This window comes from Urocampus carinirostris, chromosome 14, assembly GCF_059441175.1.
Source record: "Urocampus carinirostris isolate Australia breed hairy pipefish chromosome 14, RoL_Ucar_1.0, whole genome shotgun sequence".
NCBI classification, from domain to species: Eukaryota; Metazoa; Chordata; class Actinopteri; order Syngnathiformes; family Syngnathidae; genus Urocampus; species Urocampus carinirostris.
The window spans coordinates 22553465-22573221 of record NC_142362.1 but is presented as its reverse complement, the minus strand read 5'-3'; the positions used below and the strand labels follow the sequence as shown (position 1 = coordinate 22573221).

The 19757-nt window shown below is 38.5% G+C and overlaps 2 protein-coding genes across 6 annotated transcripts; one reads left to right on the top strand and one right to left on the bottom strand.

The window, feature by feature from the left end:
• Positions 1–202: 202 nt before the first annotated feature.
• mrpl30 (mitochondrial ribosomal protein L30) lies at positions 203–4412 on the bottom strand. 2 transcript variants are annotated; one of them, XM_088352241.1, is made up of 6 exons: positions 4317–4412; positions 4072–4134; positions 2335–2406; positions 2110–2256; positions 1958–2031; positions 203–862 (listed from the first exon to the last, which is right to left on the bottom strand). In XM_088352241.1, exons 2-6 carry the CDS (start codon positions 4105–4107, stop codon positions 739–741), a joined length of 453 nt encoding a protein of 150 aa, XP_088208367.1. In that variant the 5' UTR covers positions 4108–4134; positions 4317–4412; the 3' UTR covers positions 203–738. The 2 variants fall into 2 exon arrangements, with proteins under 2 accessions (XP_088208367.1, XP_088208368.1); XM_088352242.1 differs by lacking the exon at positions 4317–4412 and having other exon boundaries at positions 4072–4310.
• On the top strand, positions 4405–14155 carry mitd1 (MIT, microtubule interacting and transport, domain containing 1). 4 transcript variants are annotated; one of them, XM_088352238.1, is made up of 8 exons: positions 4408–4579; positions 4706–4828; positions 4912–5013; positions 7174–7310; positions 9651–9737; positions 10025–10140; positions 12459–12519; positions 12603–14155. In XM_088352238.1, exons 2-8 carry the CDS (start codon positions 4708–4710, stop codon positions 12696–12698), a joined length of 720 nt encoding a protein of 239 aa, XP_088208364.1. In that variant the 5' UTR covers positions 4408–4579; positions 4706–4707; the 3' UTR covers positions 12699–14155. The 4 variants fall into 4 exon arrangements, with proteins under 4 accessions (XP_088208365.1, XP_088208364.1, XP_088208363.1 ...); XM_088352237.1 differs by having other exon boundaries at positions 4408–4622; XM_088352236.1 differs by having other exon boundaries at positions 4410–4828.
• The last annotated feature ends 5602 nt before the right edge of the window (positions 14156–19757 follow it).

The following is a 19757-nucleotide window of genomic DNA, read 5'->3' as shown; positions in this document are numbered from 1 at the left end:
GTGAGAGTAATGAATAAAAATAAACTTGTCTCAATTGCCATGCTGCTTTGAAGTCAAGAAAAGAGGAAATCCTCAAATGTTTTAGCAGTAAAGAGGCAATCAGATCAGGTTTGTATTGAAAAATAACTAATAGGAATAAGCTAGATTGTGTTTTTTCCCATACAGCATTGGATCAGTTTTTCAAGAAACATGAGGCAAAAAGCCAAATTAATATTTTTATTGGTTTCTTTATTCACTTTTTTTTAACGTGCCTTGTTCGGTAATCTAATTTTAACACGTATTTGTTGCATGTTCCGAAATATTTCATGTTATTAAAAATATACAGTACAATGATGGGGCTTGGAACAAATTAGCGCATTCACATTCAATGCATATCTACTTGTGAAGTTTTCAGGTTATGAAGCTACTCCCAGAAGAATTAAACCAGATTAGACCATCGAAAAGGCTGGAATTGGTCCGCAGGCCGTTTGTTTGACATGATACAGCAGGTATCTGATTTTTTTTTTTTTAAAAAAGGATAAAAATAAGGATTTTTTATTTCTAAAGATGTGGAGGGATGAATATTTACCCATACATCATTTTAATCTGCTGCAAAGTAAATGGGTGTTTTATAATGATTACAAGTCAGCCTTGTGATGCAGTTTTTAAACCCCAGAAATACAAGAAAAAATGTTAACGTTCAGTAGGTCCATCAGTGGGATGGCACAAGGTGAAAAAAATGGTTCTAAACATGCGTGACTAAGGATTAATGGCCGTGGGTGTGAGCAGTCGTCGAATGATCAGTTCTCCTTTGCTGTTGATGTAGCTGTCAGCCATGTCCTGCTCAGCTGGGAGCCCGTATGGTGTCTTCAGCGGCTGGATCCTAAAAAGAACCAACAATTTGTATTGAGTATTAGCCTATGAGGAGGGGACGGATGATTTTAAGTTAATGATTAACCCTCCTCTTGGTTTAGCTCAGTGTTTACTGGTGAATTGCGGGCCTTTTTCTGGGCAAAATAATGCTAAGAAGAAAAAACTGAGTTATACTCCTTAACTGTGGAAGGCGCTAAAGCGCTGCTCAATCTATTCTACCATTTAAGTGAATTGGCAGGTAGTGGGAGGGACAATGTCTCATTTTGCTGGTTTTATTATCAGGTCCCAAGAAAGTTAGTGAAAAGGAGAAGGAAAGGTGGAAAACAGTGACAACAGTGATCCAGATGAAGAAGGAAGTGTTTGCAAAATACAAAAATGAAGTACGGGTATCTGGCATTGAAACGCTTCTGAAAGATACCATTTAAAAAGTGATATTTGGATCTTGAGTAAACGGCGAATATATTTTTGTTATGGAGACGAATCTCCCCTCATAAAGATGTTGAGAAAAAAATGGCAGGATATAACACTGTATAGTAATCCGTAGCTTACATTTTTATTTGCAGGAAGTTCTTCCCATTACAATTTTTAATTGGGAAAAGCTACCTTAATTTTTTTGCACCGCCCATAATAAATAAATTGATTCAGAATCTTTGCACTAATACACACTTCATAGTATAGAGACCTATTTAGGCCTACTATGCACCTGTCCTCTTGTGCGCAACCCATAGGGGGCGATGACGCTCATAGAACAAAGCTGTACCAAATAATGCCTGCTGCTGTTAATCACGAGGAAAGGAGAAATGCAATGGCAGAGCGAAGCCACCAAAGAGCAGTGCCGGTGTCATTTTTAAGCAGACGTATCGAGAAACATGGCACCAATTTGAAGCATTTACAAGCACATTAATCACAAGTCTTTTTTCATTCTTAAAAACAACAAAATTCAAGAATTTTCAAGGATTTCCTAAAAAAGCAATATGTCAAAAATACTTTGGCAAGGCACTGTATGTGGTTTTGTATGCATTTAAAATCAAAACGGGGCCGTGGCAACCCTTACACAAGATGAAGGTTAAAACCATACGCCATTTTTAAATGGAGCGTCTCATACCTGACCAGATGTTTGATGTACTTGAGTTGGCTGTTGACTGACGGTGTGTTCTTGTGGATCACAGGTGTGTGTGCCTGCATGACAGTCAAAAATCAGTGAAATTTGAATCGGGTGCCAAGCAAACAGAGTTGTCATCTTGGGTGCCCTGTCACCTTTTTGAGTCCAAAGTATGCCACCATTTCCTTCTCCCAGTACGGACGTCTAATAACACTTTTTACTCGCGTGACAATGTGGAGTTTGTGAGGCTGCTCAGGGTCACCTCCGTATTTCTCGTGATTTTTTGACCATTGTGCAATGACCTATTGGGAAAAGACAGGTTGTGAGTGCTAAACAGCTCTCAGTCCGTAACAATAATAAGAAAAATGATTATTTTTTACCTCAGGTCGATATCTTGTTCTGGTAAACTTGCTGCGTACAAACCAAAGGTAACTGGAAAATCCGGTGAAGGCCTGATATAACAGTGATACATACCGTTAAATAAATGATTTTCCCCAAAAAGATTGGACAAACGAAATTCTGAGAGTCTTGCTTTCCAATCACACTCAGAATGTTTTAATACACATCGAAATTAGAACCATGTTGTTAGCCGGCACCCGCAAAGATGTTTTTGGGTACATTTATTCTGAATACAGAGTGCTTTACTTTACACCAAGGATGTCAAACTCAGTTTGGCTCTGGGGCCGCATCCAGACTTTCAGTTCTCAGGTGGGCTGGATAAGTAAACTCTTCAGTTAAGTTTTAAGCTTTGTCTCTCAGTGTTATACTTGGTCAATTAGCCTACAATAGTAACCTATCTTACATGTTATAGTCACAGATGGCAAGGGATCTTTTCTAAACACAACACATTTATTCAACAACAATGGGGAAACCCGATTTTTTTGTTTGTTATTAAATGTTAACTTGTTTATTTTCACCGGTGAGTCAATGCAGTCTTACACTTGAACCAACCCACCACGCTATACAAACCCAACACGGGGAGAGCATTTCGTTTGTGTTAATATATAAAAAAAAAATCATACATTTTAAAAGATATGACCGAGAGACTCGCTTCTTTTCTAAACATACTCGGAAATTTATGGCAGGCCAGATCTTGCCCGCAGACAGTATTTTTGACATTGGGCTTTACACATTATTGTAGCAAGGGCAATACTTTTAACACACGTGAAATAATGAATGTTCCAACTTCAGTCAATGATGCACTTTGGGGCTGAAGGTCAAACTATATCTGGGATCCATTTGACCACGACATTTACGACCTGCACAAACACAAACAAATGGCCTGCGGGCCAAATGTGGCCTGCCACATTATTTTAGGTGGACTGCGAGAAAATGCTGAGAGAAGCGCATGAGAAAAATGAGTCAAACAATGACTTTCAGTTGTTTTTTGTTTTTTTGTCCACTGCATGTTGCCAAACCCAGGCACCACTTGCATTTGCTGACTACCATTAATTGACCAGAGAATATTGAGGAAATACATCTTTGTTATTTTACTTGAGATGAAAGTCAGACGCACTATTTAAGGCAATACAAAAAATACTAAATAAAAAAAATGGCACCTAGGTGTCTTTGCGATAGTTTAAAGAAGCTTTAGCTCCTTTCAATAGTAGATAAAATACTTAACAGCAAAGTTGCCTATTCAGGTATACATTTTTATCCAAATAAATGAAAATCAGAAAAGCTTTAAAATCCTTAAACCAATGATTTGAACTAGGGTTTGTTCTCTATGTTGTCACTTCCCAGTCTGCATGAGTTTTCCGGAGTCTATTAAACAAATGGACATTAAATTGTTGTTTTCCTTTTGTTGTTGTTTTTTTGTTTTATTTACAAATGCGTAGATAATGGAACTCTACAATAGATTTAATCTTCATGAAAAAAGATGTTGAGGGGAAAAAAACGCATCAATAATAGTTTGATAATGAAATGTTACATCCGTGAATAATAATTTAAATGTGAGCCTCCGAAATGACCCACAGCCCTCCAGCTAAGGCATGCTTTTATATGCCATTAATGTACTTATTCAGCCCCAGTGAGAATGTTTTTTTCTACCATGTGGCCGGCGAGCTAAAGAGTTTGACACACTTGCTTTAGAAGAACAGTTTAGATTTAGTTCTTACCTTAACATGTGATGACTTTAAACCGAATACAGACATTTTATAGGCTCATTTGATCCATTCCACCTGTACGACCCACATACAGGACAAGGTTAACGCCAAGCTAAATAATGCACACTCACACCTGCGTTCTTCAATGGTATAATAAGCTCAGATAAGAATATACAGTTACATTATGAGCTACCATTTTTTAATATACAAACATCTTGGACATGATTGAGAAGATGACTCGAATATCTGATGCTTACCCGATTAAAGTCACGGCGCTACACCCGGAAGCGGAAATATAAGGGCAGCATATTTCGATGACGTACATTTTCGTGTGCACGCTCTGCTGTATTGTACAAAATAAAAAATTATGACAATTTTTTTTCATGAAAATATAGATATTTTTATGGTTGTGTACACTTTGTGTTTGATGGTTTATATTAAATCTAAATAACAGAACTAAATCGGCTATTCGGTTGTTTCTCACGGGTGTGTTTTGGCAACGTACCTACACGGAAATACAGTACAGTATATTATTAAGTTGCTATACACACCCCTCTCTGTTTATATGTCGACTTTATACACTGTTAAATCATAAGTCCATTTTTAACGACACATTTTGCAAACATGACTCAAAATCACTTGCCAGGTATGGAGACGTCTGCAATTTCTGTACTCAAGCGAGCTGTGGAGTTAGACCAGAGCGGTCGCTTCCTGGAGTCTCTAGTCTGCTATCAAGAGGGCATTCAGCTGCTTATAGATGTCCTAAAAGGTCCCCCGCAATCAAAAAATATTGTGTTTAATCTATTCAAATGCATATGCACTGAATATTTTATCATGTTTACCTACCAGCAGCAGTGAATGATGACTCGAAGAGAGGACACTACAGGGAAAAGATAAAGGGGTATATGGACAGAGCAGAACAAATTAAAGTCCATGTTAACCAAATGAAAGAAGGTAATCACAACTGATAGTAAGTGATGTCACTTGGAAATATGTCACTGCTTATATTTAGTCGTGATTGTATAATTTCTTCATTTATAACCTCTTCATTCATTTCGTTGTAATTATCTAATTTCAGTTGTGTTTTATTATTATTTATTTTAATTAAATATATAATGAGGGACAGAAAACCTACATTTCAGCTCATGAAGTCCTAAATCTCATCTGGCCAGCATTTCGACAAATCTCCCTCTTGAATACATACAATTCAGACACAGTCAGGGTAAGGTGGCTCTAACACTTCAAAGAGTCACAATCGTAAATGCATACCTGTCAACCAATACGTTTCCCCCCTATTTTACACGTTTTATGATCATTGCAATTTGTGTACACTGTACGACAAATTTGCATGGGAAAAAATGTATAATGTTTTTTCAATAACTCGTTTTCACCTTCAACCAATCTCGTCTTGCCCATTTTTGTTTTAATCTTGATCGTCTCGGTCACTGGTACCTGATGACGTGGTCGAGAATTGAAAGTTAATGGGAACTGATAGTTTGACATCTTTGTTGCAAATTAAACTAGATTCGGACGGTTAATTAATCATCTGTAAAATAGTTGACGTCTGCGATATCCTGCTACAAAGAATTTGCAACACTAAATTTACTACGAGCAGCGAAAGAACTAAGATGCCGAAACAATTGTTTGTGTTGTTTTTCTTGTGCTGAAAGAAATTAATCTGTTTACACAAATTATCTTTGTTTTTATTGTTATGATCTGAAGTGTGAGTAAATAGTTGATGTCTTGTGTTTTTATTGCTTATTATGGGAAATTACATTAGTAAGGAGAGCAATTGGTTGAGGTTGACAGGTTTGTAAATGGGGTGTGTAAAAAGGCATGTTCTTGAATGACAGACCTGGGCTAGAAAATCAACTTGAATAAACTCTGACTCTAAACACTGTTAACCAAACACAATTGATCCTCTCAGGCAACGTTAGAGCAGCTTGAGCAAGACTTTCCACAATGGAAACAGGTCATCTTCAGTTGGCCAGTCTCTATTAAAATGGGGGTCCCTTTAATATTTAGAATGTTCATAATTCTTCGTAATTTGATTGATAAGAACGCAATGAACTAAATTAGACATGACTGGACGAACACGCAGTGAAGAAGAAAAAAGAGAAGAGTGTCAAGATAAATAGACACAAATATTTACAGAGTAGTGCTTGGAGGCTGGTCTAAGTTTTAAGTGCATTACAATTATAGTACAAAGAAAAATAGTGAATCGTAACAATAGTGCAATGAAAAATAGAGCATTGTAACAGCAATAACATCAAGCTGCAACAAAACCAAGGATGTATTGAACAGAGAAAGTGAGAAAGATAGGAGAATGGTAAGAAATAAAAGAAACTAGCTGGAGAGCCAATTATTTTGCTTCGTATTTCAGTACTAATATCATTCAGCTTACATTTGTAGCCTACCCTATAAATTATCACGGTCTTAAAGAGAAACTAGCTGGAGAGCCAATAGCCTCTGCACCTGTGTGAGCCGCCATCTTAAAACATTTATAGCATCTGCATAAAATATTTTAAATCGGTTTATGGACTACCCCTTCACTAAGTCTTCACTTGTCAACTGTCTACAGCCATTGTCTGTTTTTGCCCAGAATATTCTGTTAATAAAACCTTTGTAGGAATTACTCATCTTTTTTCAACCCTCATTTTGATGACTGTCAAATTGCAACATAAGCATGGACGAATCAAATCTATTCAACAATTTTTATGTGTCGTGTGATAATGCAAGGTCAGCTTGGTAACAAAAAAAATAAGATATTCAATAGCTGGAACTTTAATAATGTAGAAGTAGAGGTTATTTAAATGTATTTACTTAACCACAAAGAATACTTGTCACTGGTGTGCCGGTAAACTCTCTTAAGGTACAATGTGGGTCAGCAGATAAGTGGATTTGAGTGTGAATGGTTATCAGTTTCTTTTGGTAATTAGTCCCTAGGGTAGTTTTAATTTCATCCTGATGTCTGCTGTTCTTGTTTGGGAGTGGTTCCCTTCGTCTCAGAATACGATATACGTGGTATGAAATGGATTCGCAAATAAATATTTAATTGTGGTTAAATGTTTTGACGGTTATATTAGTTTTTCCTCTCTGCTTTTATTTTCTCAGATGGGAAGTACCACGAGCAGGTAAGGATTGCGGAGGACGCCACAGGTTACAGCTATGAGGTCGTCTTCAAGCCGTACATCAGCAGCGCTCTAACAGAGGTCTGGGTGCAGGACCCGTACATACGACACACTCACCAGGTCAGAAAAACAGAAGGGAAAAAAAACCACAATACTACCTTTTTGTTATGCATTTTCTTTTTAACTTGTCTCACGTTTTTTCGTGTTTGGTCTTACATGTCATTTTGTGGGTATGCATTGTTTTTTTCTGCGACCGTGTTTAAACCAGTGAAGTTTGAATACATTCAAGTCCTTCATATTTGTGCCTTTTTTTTTCTTCATGCTCAGACCAAATCAAACAAACTTTATATGTTACCATCTCAACTCGGGTCGCAGGGTGCCAAAGTCCATCCCAGCTATCTTTTGGGCAGTGGGCAGGGGACACCCCGAACTGGTTGCCAGCCAGCTGTAGGGCACACAGAGACTTGACAACCATTCAAACAATCACTCATACCTTGAACAATTTGGGGGGAAACCGGAGTGTCCAAAGGGAACCCACGCAGGCACATGGAGAACATGCAAACTCCGCATAGGAAGGCTGATAGCTGGGTTTGAATCTATGACCTCAAAACTGTTCCGCGGACGTGCTAACCACTCAGCCACTCTGAGTCCCTTAATTGCGTTCAATAAGATAAAAGTTTTGTTTATAGTCTCCTAAATATTGTTGAACTTTGGAGTGTAATTTACCACAATTATTTATACCAGTGTTTCTCCACCTTTTTCGAGCAAAGACATTTTTTCCTAAAAACCTCGAGGCACATTATTCATCGAAAATGTTTAAAAATTCTCTTCAGCAGTTTAATGTTTTTTTTTAATACAGGTTATTTAATTCTGCTTTTATTTTGTTTTTTTACTTTAATATTAACCTGAAGTTTTACCACATTATTATCTTGTTTTTCTAAAAATATAATCACAAAAATAATACTTTATGAGCAAAACGTATCTGCCAGTAGAAAAAATATATTTTATTTACCACATTCCAACTATTTTAAGTTCTGTTTTTGTATAGTAAGACAATTTTGATTAAAATGAGCACGATTTAAGGAAGATTCTTACTGTATTGAATTATTATATATTTACATGGTTTTTGGAGTGTAATCTTAAAGCACCAGTGTATTATTTAGCACCACCGGGTGGTAAAAAAAAAATTATTTATTTTTGTAAAGAAAAAATGGCAGTTGAATTGTTATTGCATCTGCGGCACAGTTCTGAGGTCATGGGTTCAAATCCAGCGACCAGCCTTTCGTGTGGAGTTTGCATGCACTCCCTTGTGCTTGCTTGAGTTTCCTCCGGGCACTCTAGTTTCCTCCCACATTCCAAAACCATGCATGCCAGGTTAATTGTCCGGTCCAAATTGTCCCTAGGTGTAGATGAGCGAGTGAGTAGCCTGTCACTGTGTGGTCTGTGACTGGCTGGCAACCAGTTAAGGTGTCCCCTGCCCTCTGCCCGTGCGGCACAGTTCTGAGGTCATGAGATCGAACTTTCCTGTGTGTAGTTTGCATATTTTCCCTGTGCTTGCATGGGTTTCCTTCGGGCACTCTGTTTTCCTCACACATTCGAAAAACATGCATGCCAGGTTAATTGTCCTGTCCAAATTGTCCCTAGGTGTGAATGAGCGAGTGTTTCGGCTGTCTCTGTGTGGTCTGCGACTGTCTGGCAACCAGTTCAGAGTATCCCCTGCCCACTACCAAAGGACTGCTGGGTTGGGCTCTACCACTCCTGCGACCCTACTGAGGATAAGCAGTGCAGATAATGGATATACACTAGGCCAAAATAGATGAACTTTTATACAAAAGTGTATTTTTTGAATTTGCATTTATTTTTCATATCATGAATTTCACCTAGAAGGACCGAACATATTTGTCCCCAATGTTACTTCTACGGGAACCAAAAAACCTCAAAAAGGCTGGGCAAACGATAAGAAGAAAAAAAAATTGTCCAGTATGGTAACTTTGAGAATCTATATTCCTCTTTGGGCTTTTAAGCATTAATTTTTGGTTGCATGACACAATACAGCAACATCTAGTGGCCAAATAATACACAATGTCCATTTAACTGCTTCATCAAACAAACAAAAAAAGTTATTATTAGATGTACTGTACTACTTCATAAGCAAATAAGTATAGAAAAAAATGAATCTGCTGCTACTTACTGCTACGGATGAATGTTAAAAAAACATTGATTAAACCTCTATCTTTTTGCAAGTTGTTCGATTATAATAGTACCTATGTACACTTCGATGTTATTATTATTGGAAATGTGAACAGAACTGAATGACGTTTTGTAATCGGCAGACAAAAGAGAAAGCATAACAAAAAACAACAAAAATAGCAGTCAAAATGGAGTAGGTCTATTTTAGGGTTTTACGTGGTATCTTAACATTGTTGTGTTTTTTTTTCGGGTATGTTTAATACCTGGCAGTTATACAACTTTTTGCGGTTCTGTGAGATGCTGCTCAAAGCGTCATGCCAGGTGAAGACCATCCATCTTCTCACATCATCAGATGACGTAAGTATTGTTTTCACTCGGGTATCATAGTTAAAATCTCTCTAATATGTGACCTTTGAATAAACGTTTTGATTGTCTAAACAAAAACATGGCACTTAGTTTAATCATATCTGTTTGTAAATTGTATTGTGCTCACATATACAGTAAATAAAAAATGTGATTGGAACAAAAGGATGTGATTTTTCTTGACTACGTCGACTAATTGTCGCTCTAGTCTGTATTTGCTTAAATACTCTTTGAAACTCACTTCTGGGAATTTTCTTTCACTATTACAATGTGTTGTACAGCAAGGTGATGGTGGCCAACAAACAAGCGCACTGGCAGAGATGAAGCAGAGTCTCATTGGCCACAACGTTAATCTGGACCTCCAGTACTCTTCCACCATTCATGACAGAGAGATCAGGTACAAGCGCATTCTTAAACATGTAATTTTGTGAAAGACATTACGGTGCACGCTATTGGAAATGGCACAAAAAATATTTAATGGTTAAGAAAGGAAATTATGGCTGTGAACATAATTGATAAGTACTGTATTTTCCGCACTTTAAGGCGTACCGCAGTATAAGGCATTCCACCCAAAATCAATCTTTTGCCGTATATAAGGCGCACTGGACTATAAGGCTCGGGGAATTAAAACTACAGTATTTATTCATGTGTAACCACGTTTTTTATACAATTATGGTGTATAATAGTGCAATGATTGATCAGTCAAAAAATATCGCTGCCCAAAATCGCAAAACGTTGTAGGCAACGTTGAACCTTGTTGGCAGCAAGAAAATGACGAAACTTAACCTCTGCTTTTTTGTGTTTACTTATACCTTTCAGAACCACTTTTGGTTTTCTCCATTCTCTAAAATACATCTCTGGTAAAAAAAAAAAAAATCGTGGTAATGAGATAGAATCAAATGCCTTTCTTGTATGTCATCTATATGTCTCGTGGTTTGTGTAGGATCCAAAATGTATGTACCATATTTTCCGCACTATGAGGCACACCTAAAAGCCTTTATTTTTTTCAACAGCTTACCATGCACCTTATACTACAGTTCGCCTTATATATGGATCAATATTGAGTCGCAAGGTCTCGCAACTAAGGCAAGCGGCCGCTGAATAGATTTTCCCCCGGAGGCGAATCAGGCCGCAGTGTATGCTGGCATATGTATATGTATATATATATATATATATATATATATATATGTGTGTGTGTATATACACCAGCGTTTCATTTCCTAACCAATGTGTCAATCATCATTTGAATCCGTCACTATTGGCTAAAGTTATTCGGAGGTAAAAGAGGCAGGTCCTTTTTATTATTTACAGGCTTGTGCTAAAACAACGTTAAAAAAAGCCTGTAATTGGACGAAAAAGATGTGAATCACAGGTTAGGTTGCTCTACGGCCTGGAGAAAAAAAAGTTACTAGTCTGTATTTGTAAACAGGAAATATGGGGCTAAATTGACAGCTAGCAATAAGCAACGTCCATCGATGCAGAGATGCTTCTCGGCTGATTTTTTCTTTTATTTGTCGGCATTATAGCGTGTTTATTGCGTGTTTTTAAGTTTGTAAATATTTTACACGGTTGGATTTACTACACTCACGGATGTAAGAGGACCATGGTTGCGTATTATTGTTGTACGTGATGGCTGCAAGACGACTTTGGTGAGCTACCCCGGCTTTATATTTTCCCAGTATCTTGTTTCAGACTGATCTTGATGTTTCTGTGATGAGTCTATTTTTAAATTGAATTCAAAGTAATTATTTTCATATGCACAGTAAAGTACCACGTTTCCCTGCACAATGAAATTCTTACTTTGCTGTCCACAAAGTTGTCAGCGAAAAAGGAAATGGAAATTAAGAAATGGTTGGCATTTCTTGAATCCCAAGAGTGTAACCTTCCTAATGTTATGCAGAATGATGCATTTGAGTGATTGGTGACATTGTACAGACACCGTGTCTGTATGTGTCTGAGACACGTATTTGCTTCTTTGCGAGCTGTCGGAATGTTAAGGGGTTAATAAGTTTGACTGAACTGTCTGACTGTTTTGTTGACGTTCCCACTGTAGCGCCTTATAGTCTGGTGCGCCTTATGTATGGAAAATGTATGACCAAAAAATATTTTTGGGGGGTGCGCCTTATACCCCTGTGCGCCTTATAGTCGTGAAAATACGGTAGTTAACATGGTGACCGTTCTAAGTGTCGTTAATTTAATCACGTTAAATTATTAATGAGTAGCTCCGGTCACCTTCGGTAACTTCTGACTTATCTGGCTAGCTCCACCCAGAGTACAGATATGTCAGTATTTAAGTATTGGACAGAAATACTTTAATAGGATTCGGCGCTCTCACCGCCGTGACTCCGTTTCAATTCCTATTGCAGTCAATGTTTTGCGATTTTGTCTGACCAATCATTGCACAGTATTACCGTGAGCAAGTGTGCATTATACACGGATAGACACATGAGTATATAAATAGAAAATAACAAGTAATCTGCTGCAGCCTGCTGATAGGGATAAATGTTATAGTTACTTGGCTGAACACTGGAAGAAAGCAAAGATATTGAACAATAGCATGCTTTTTTGCAAATTTAAAGTTGGGAAATTTCATATGCCACACCTGACAGGTCTCTCGGCACTGATTAATAAACACCAATTTATATTGAACGGACACCCTGTACTGATCAATTAATCTGTAATTAATTGGTCGTGCTCAAAATGTAATCATTTTAGGTTTGATAACGGTTGGATCATCAAGATTGGAAGAGGCCTGGATTACTTCAAGAGACCAAAAGTGAGACATAAATATTTTTTCGTTGGGATTTCAGCTTTCTGTTGGTCCCTTTTTTTCTCATGCACGTTTGTGTTAAACCACAGGGACGTTTCTCAGTCGGATACTGCGACTATGACCTCAGGCAGTGCCACGAGACCACAGTAGATATTTTTCACACAAAACACACAAAAACCCTATGAGGCACACTCATGATCCAATGCATTTAAAACACGAATCTGTGACTTGCACAATCTTCATTGTTATTTGTATATGTTATATGTTTGTATTGTTAAACAATCATGATATATATCTTATGAACTGGAGCTTTTTATGTATAAATTCACAGTGCCGTGAAAAAGTATTTGCCCCCTTCCTGAATTATGTTTTTTACATAGAAAGCACCCCAAAAAACTATTTTAGAACATTCCCACAAAGCATGAATCAATGTACTTATATCCTTGCTACATTTACAACAAGAATAATCTTTGATGAGTCTCATTCTATAAAGGTTCGATGGTGTGAAAACACTTGGATTAATTCTCTTAGACAAAATGAAGTAGGCTACAATCCACGATCCAAAGAAGAAATATATCACAAATCTGAAATCTATCAGCCTGGAAAATGTTACAAAGGCATTTCTAAGGCTCTAGGACTCCAGCGAACCACTGTCAGAGCCATTATCCACAAATTAAGAAAACTTGGATGAGTGGCAAACCTTCCCAGGAGCTGTCGATCAACTAAGAATACTTCAAGAGTGCGATGATGGCTCATCCAAAAGAACCTCGAACAACATCTAAAAAATTGCAGGGTTTGCTGGCCTTAGTTAAGGCCAGTGTTCATTACTCCACTAAAAGAAAAACATTAGCCAAAAATGTTATCCATGGGAGAGTTGTCACCAAAGAACACACAGAGTCATCTCACTTTTGCCAAAAAGCATATAGATTATCCTTAAGACTTTTGGAGCAACATTATATTACAAAATTTGTACTTTTTGGAAGGTGCGCAGCTTGTTACATCTGGCATAAAAATGGCACAGCATTTGACAAAAAGAACATGATGCCAACAGGTAAGCATGGGTCTGGCAGTGTGATGGTCTGGGGCTGCTTGCCGTGGTTGATGGAATAAGGAAGTCTGGTGTTTACCAGAAGATCGTGGAGGAGAACGTCCAGCCATCAATTTGTGCCTTCAAACTCAAATGGATAATGCACTGCGTTTATGTAGCATTTTATATCATTCTGCAGGAACACCATCCGAAGCACACCAGCAAGTCCACCTCTGAATGGCTCAGAAAAAGACAAAATGAAGGTTCTGGAGTGGCCAAGTCAAAGTCTGAATTAAAATCCAATTGAGAGTGTGGCGTGACTTTAAATGGGGGGTTCATTTGAAACAATTTTGCAAAGAAGTGTGGGACAAAATTCCTCCACGGCATTCCGAAAGACTTATTACCAATTATCGTAAATGTTTGATCTCTGTTATCGCTGCCAAAGCTGGCCCAACTTGCTATTAGGTTCAGGGGGCAATTACTTTTTCATATTGGGCCAAAAGGCCTAGTTTTTTTGTGCCTTGATAAATAGATGATGGAATCATCATTTCAAAACTGTGTTTTGTACTTCCTTGGTATCTCGCTGGGTGATAATTAAATTGATTTGATGCCAGAGATCTTTTGTCAGTGATAAATATGCAAAAAACACAGAAATTAGGAAGGTGCAAATACTTTTTACAGCACAGTATTTACTAAATGAATGAAGGTTTTAGCTTGCGGGTTTTGAATATCGTGGGATGTTTTTGGAACGCAAACAACGCAAAAAAAGGACTTCTGTATTATTATATTTTTAACATTTTCGTTTTGCTGGCCAGATTAAAAAAATATGACAGGCCGCATGTTGCCTGTGGCCTGTAGTTTGCCTATCTCTGTTTTAGCGTTATAAAATGGTTCCTGGGCAGCACGGCGGCGCAGTGGTTAGCGCGTGTGCGGCACAGTTATGAGGTCATGAGATCAATCCTCCTGTGTGGAGTTTACATGTTCTCCCCGTGCTTGGTGGGTTTCCTCCAGGTACTCTGGTTTCCTCCTACATTCCAAAAACATGCATGTCAGGTTAATTGGTCTAACCGAATTGTCCGTAGGTTTGAATGGGTGAGCGAATTGTCTGTCCCTGTGTGCCCTGCGATTGGCTGGCAACTAGTTCAGGGTGTCCCCTGCCCACTGCCTGAAGATAGCTGGGATGGGCTCCAGCACCCCCGCGACCCTACTGAGGATAAGCGGTACAGATAATGGATGGATCGATCAACAATGGTTCCTCATGAATGTACGAACATAGTGGAGTTTGACATTTAGCATCTTATTCAACTTAACTTCATTCTGCGCCTTAATATATAAAATGTTATCAGAACCATTACCCTAAAGCGCAAAAACGTAAAAATATGTTGGTTTGTTTGTTTTTTTATTTTAAAATATTACTAAGGCTTTGGCACTCCTCATCAGTAAGTATCAAGCCTATGGGAATGATTTCAGTATGTTAAATCTCCACTAGATCGACAGGAGTGTCTTTGATCAGATCTTTGTCCACACATCAAGGGAGCCCCACTTCCTCATGTTGTTTAGTGTATCCACTGATTGTAAATGTGTGTGTAATCACCAAGTGACTGAAATCATGTGATTACATGACCGAAAACATTAGGCGCTGAAAAGTTCTCGCAAGGTTCTATGTTCTTGCAAGTGCCCTTGCGTTTTTGGAAAGCATTGTTTAGACATCGGAGTTGTAGCATCAATGCAAAAAAAGAGCACCAAAGTCAAAGTTCTGCTTTAAACGCATCCTTTCGCAAAAAGCCATTTTTTAGAAGTTTTCTTAGAAACAAATATTCTCAAGAAACTTAGCAATGTTCAACTGTGGTTTACTAGACAATGGAAAAATCTAGGAACATACTTTTTAAAATGAAAGATGAGGGTTGGAGTTGTCTTTTGTCTTGACATGTCCAAAGCCGATATAGCTACAGAACAATTTTTTTGTAAGCCTTCAAAAATGAGTCTAAAGGGAAAATATTGACTTTCCCTTCCCATTTGAGAGAAACATCTGGCATTGAATGAGTTCATACCAAAACAATGACTTAAGATTTTTTTGGGTGTGCCTCAATAACACTTTACTTAGCACAGATGTGTATTTAAGGTGCGACACTTACCTCTTCCCCCAAATTGGTTTGTTTTTGTGTACCCAATGTGTGAACAAACCCTGAGAGTCCAAACTGCGTTATGATCGGATTATCTATCGGCCTTAATCCTGATATGTCATCTGCATGCATGCTTGTATGCAGTCCACCGAGGGGAATATTAATCCCAGAGAGGGACCAATACTTCTGCCAACCCCCCCCTAAAAGTATTTACACAAAGACTTTTACCATTTTATGGTGTGTAGGTGTTTCATGTTTTCAATATTGGTCTTTAGGTGTGTAGATGACATACATCCATTCAACAAATGACAGAAAATGAATCACAGTACTCAGTGGGCCTCCGAGGTAATCCATGTCAACAGCTGGAGGGATTTTGTGTGATGAGCACAAGCCTTATCGGGATACGTGTGAGACAACTACACACAGGAAGAAAAATCATGGGAAAAATGATTTGATGTAGGATTCTTTCTACACTGTTGTTATGTCTGGGTTGACAACAACACTGTCACTGGTTTATATTAGTTTTGCACGATGCAATTTAAAATGAATAAGCATTGAAAATGTTACACAATGTTTGTGAACGTGTTTTACAAAAATCAAATACTTCTATGACCATTCTAACATATGTTATCAACTACATCAATCCTTTACCATAAGGGGGTTTTACTTTTCACGCTTTTGCTACTTCGCGGATTTGCATTGTGCTTTTTGTGCTGCATTCTGATTGGCTCAACGGTCTACCCGTTTATTATTTGACAGTACATTAATTATTTGCAGGGTTGGGTAGGGTTACTTTAACTGGATTACTTTCAATTACTTTTGGATTACTCCAATACCAAATATGCTAATAAAAGACAAAAGAAACAAAATATGAATAAAATTACAAAATTTTGCGCAGGCTTGGGGAGTAACGGAATACATGGAACGGCAAAAATGATGTTGGCAAGCTGTTTGGATTTATTTTCATTTTGTTTCTGTCACATTTTATGTTAGTTTTGCCGGAGATCAAAGAGATCAAAGCCAGGAGAGAAAGCTTACCACGTGTTGTGAGTCATCATTTTATTCATATTTAATTTATTTTGTCTTTTATTAGCATATTTGGTATTGGAGTAATCCAAAAAAAATTGAAAGTAATACAGGTAAAGTAACCCTACCCAACCCTGATTATTTGTAAAACTAGATAAATAAATATATATCTCTCCATCGTTTTTTTTCGGCATATCCGAGGTCTGCAGCCTCAGCAGGCAAGCAAAGACCTCCCTGTCCCCAGCCACTTCATCCAACTCCATCCAGCTTATCCGATGGGATCCCGAGGCCTTCCCAGGCCAGCAGAGAGACGTAGTCTCTCCAGCGTGACCTGGGTCCTTCTGCCGGTGGGGCATGCCCGGGACACCTCCCGAAGGAGGCATCCTGCCAGCTCAACTGCTTCCTCTCAATGCAGAGGAGCAGCAGCGCTACACTGAGTCCTTCCCGGATGACTAGGCTTCTCACTGTCTCTAAGGGCGAGCCCTGCCACCCTTCAGAGGAAGCTGATTTCAGCTGCTTGTATCTGTAAAATTGCTCTTTTGGTCATGAACTGGGCACAATGGTTAGCGCGTGTGCGGCACAGTTCTGAGGTCATGGGACCGAACCTCCTGTGTGGAGTTTGCATGTTCTCCCCGGGCTTGCGTGGGTTTCCTCCGGGCACTCCGCTTTCCTCCCACATTCCAAAAACATGCATGTTAGGTTAATTGGCCAATCCAAATTTTCCCTAGGTGTAAATGAGCGAGTGAATTGTCCGTCTCTGTGTGCCCTGCGACTGGCTGGCAACCAGTTCAGGCTGCCCACTGCCCGAGGATGGCTGGGATGGGCTCCAGCACCCCCGGGACCCTACTGACGATAAGCGGTGCAGATAATGGATAGATGGATGGTCATGACCTACAGTTCATGACCATAGGTGAGAATAGGAACGTGGATCGACCGGTAAATCGAGAGCTTTGCCTTTCAGCTCCGTCACAACGACGGACCATTACAGGGTTCAAATGACAACAGAAGCTGCACCGATTTGTCTGTCGATCTCCCGTTCCATCTTACCCTCACTCGTGAACAAGACCCCATCGATACTTAAACTCCTGCACTTGGGGCAGGATTATGTCACTCTATACCGGGTGAGAACTATGGTCTTGGACTTAGAGGTGCTGAACTGGATCCTGGTTGCTTCACACTTGGCTGCAAACCCCTCCAGAGAGACCTTAAGATCATACCTTGATGTATACAGTAGAGCGACATCGAGTGGTCAGATCATAAAAAATGTCCTTTTCACATAAATGCAGCCCACGCCCATTATAGATTAATTTATTAATGATTGACTAATTTTTAGATTGATTTTTTTATGTGTTTTTTATTGTTTTTAGATCGTATTTTGTGTAGCATTTGTTAAAAGTGCAATACAGCAGTACAACATTTTACATCAGAGGTTTTTTCGTGGAAAACCCAATTCGGCCCGAACCTCATTTGGACCCGAGCTTCGACAGCCCCCAAGTAAATCAAGTTTGAGACCCCTAAATAAAAGGAACAGTGTGTATAATTTAGCGCCTCCTTGTGGAGATAAAACCCCTTTGTATTTGATATTTTTCGTATATCTGTAAATATTTTAGTTTATGTTTCATCCATATCTCAGGGATAATGTGTTTTACATAACAAATGTAAAATGTATTCTTGTATTTCTTGTTTTTGTTGCATTGTAAAGTCAATATTTTTAATAAACATTTTGTTGTGTGTGTTTTCCCGAGATTCTGAGTTGTTTGACATTAAAGTTGTATCGTATGAAAAACGTTTGGTATAAAAGTAGAAAAAGTTTAAATGAGTTTAAAGTTTGCTGTCGAGTGAAAAAACAAATGCCTTTACAATTCAATTGAATACGGAGACACTTTTCTTGTTTGCGCTATGGTTACTCCTGGTTAATTCACAGATTTTCCTCATGCATTGTGTTCTGCATTCTGATTGGCTAAACCGAGGAAGATACTTTCAATCGCCAACAGATGTGGACCTCTCCACCCGAGGAACCTGCCCAGGAGGTTTTTGGCGCTCCCTAGTGCCTTCATGGCGCTATTTAAAAATGTTTGATAAAGAAAAAATATATGGCGTCTGTAGGACAGAACCAGAAGGTAAATGCAATTTTCCATAACGTCCACATGATAGCAGCAAGTTATCATGTAAAGTGAAGTGGATTGAGTCCTTAAGTCATAATGTTGTGCTATATAACAGCAAAATTATTATTAAAAATATAATCCGACAGTACATAGGTTATTTGTAACCAACAAAAAACGAAATGTTTGTAAAGTACAGAACTTATATTTGTTTAACAAATATTTGAGCCTGTTAATTGGATTTGTTCTTAAGTCAAAAATAAATAGTTAATTGAATAACCCTTTCTACTCTCGCAGATTTTTACTTTTTGTGGAGTGTTCTGCCCCCCAATTAACGGCAATAACTGAGGTAACACTGTATTAGATTTTGGTGCATTACCACCCCCTAGCTGACGTATCCTTAATTCTTCTAGCAGGCCTCCTTGTCGCAAAACCTAACAATTTCATTGTCACTTTTGTCTCAAGACCTGCAAATCTGCCTGTTAAAGCCTCCAGGCAGATTTCTGAGCCTGGCAACAAGTAATGGTTGAAATTTTATTGGTTAAATGCTTAAATGTTAAAGCACTCATCAAGAAGCAGCACAACCCGAGGAAAAGCCACAATAGGTAGCTGACAATTTGGAAGAATTTTTTAGGTGATCATAGACGTAATATAATTGCATCACATGACTGAGATATTTTTAGGCCTGCAGAAAAGGCCTTGCAGCCCCTGACGGCCTACCCCTGGAATAACCTATGAAAACATTTATCATTCCTAAATAAGCTATTTTATCTCTTCTTTGGAACTCTCATTTGATCATGAGCGAGCGTAAACAAAAATTCCTGTCCTCTTTCCAACTGCAGCTTTCCTTTTTTTTCCTCTCCTCCATCCTCACCCTATTCATCTCCCCTCCCTCCTTTACTCTCATTTCTGTGCCCAAAATCAGGTTAGTGTTTTATAAGGAGCTTAGCGCGGAGGGCCACAGTG

Excerpts from the sequence above, each read along its gene's own strand:
- mrpl30 (XM_088352241.1), bottom strand. The coding sequence starts at position 4,107 with ATGTCTGTATTCGGTTTAAAGTCATCACATGTTAAG. Across the intron at positions 2,257-2,334 it reads GAACAAGATATCGACCTGAG|GTCATTGCACAATGGTCAAA; the intron begins GTAAAAAATAAT and ends TTTTCCCAATAG. Across the intron at positions 863-1,957 it reads TACATCAAACATCTGGTCAG|GATCCAGCCGCTGAAGACAC; the intron begins GTATGAGACGCT and ends GGTTCTTTTTAG.
- mitd1 (XM_088352236.1), top strand. The coding sequence starts at position 4,684 with ATGACTCAAAATCACTTGCCAGGTATGGAGACGTCTGCAATTTCTGTA. Across the intron at positions 4,829-4,911 it reads GCTTATAGATGTCCTAAAAG|CAGTGAATGATGACTCGAAG; the intron begins GTCCCCCGCAAT and ends ACCTACCAGCAG. Across the intron at positions 12,520-12,602 it reads ATTACTTCAAGAGACCAAAA|GGACGTTTCTCAGTCGGATA; the intron begins GTGAGACATAAA and ends GTTAAACCACAG.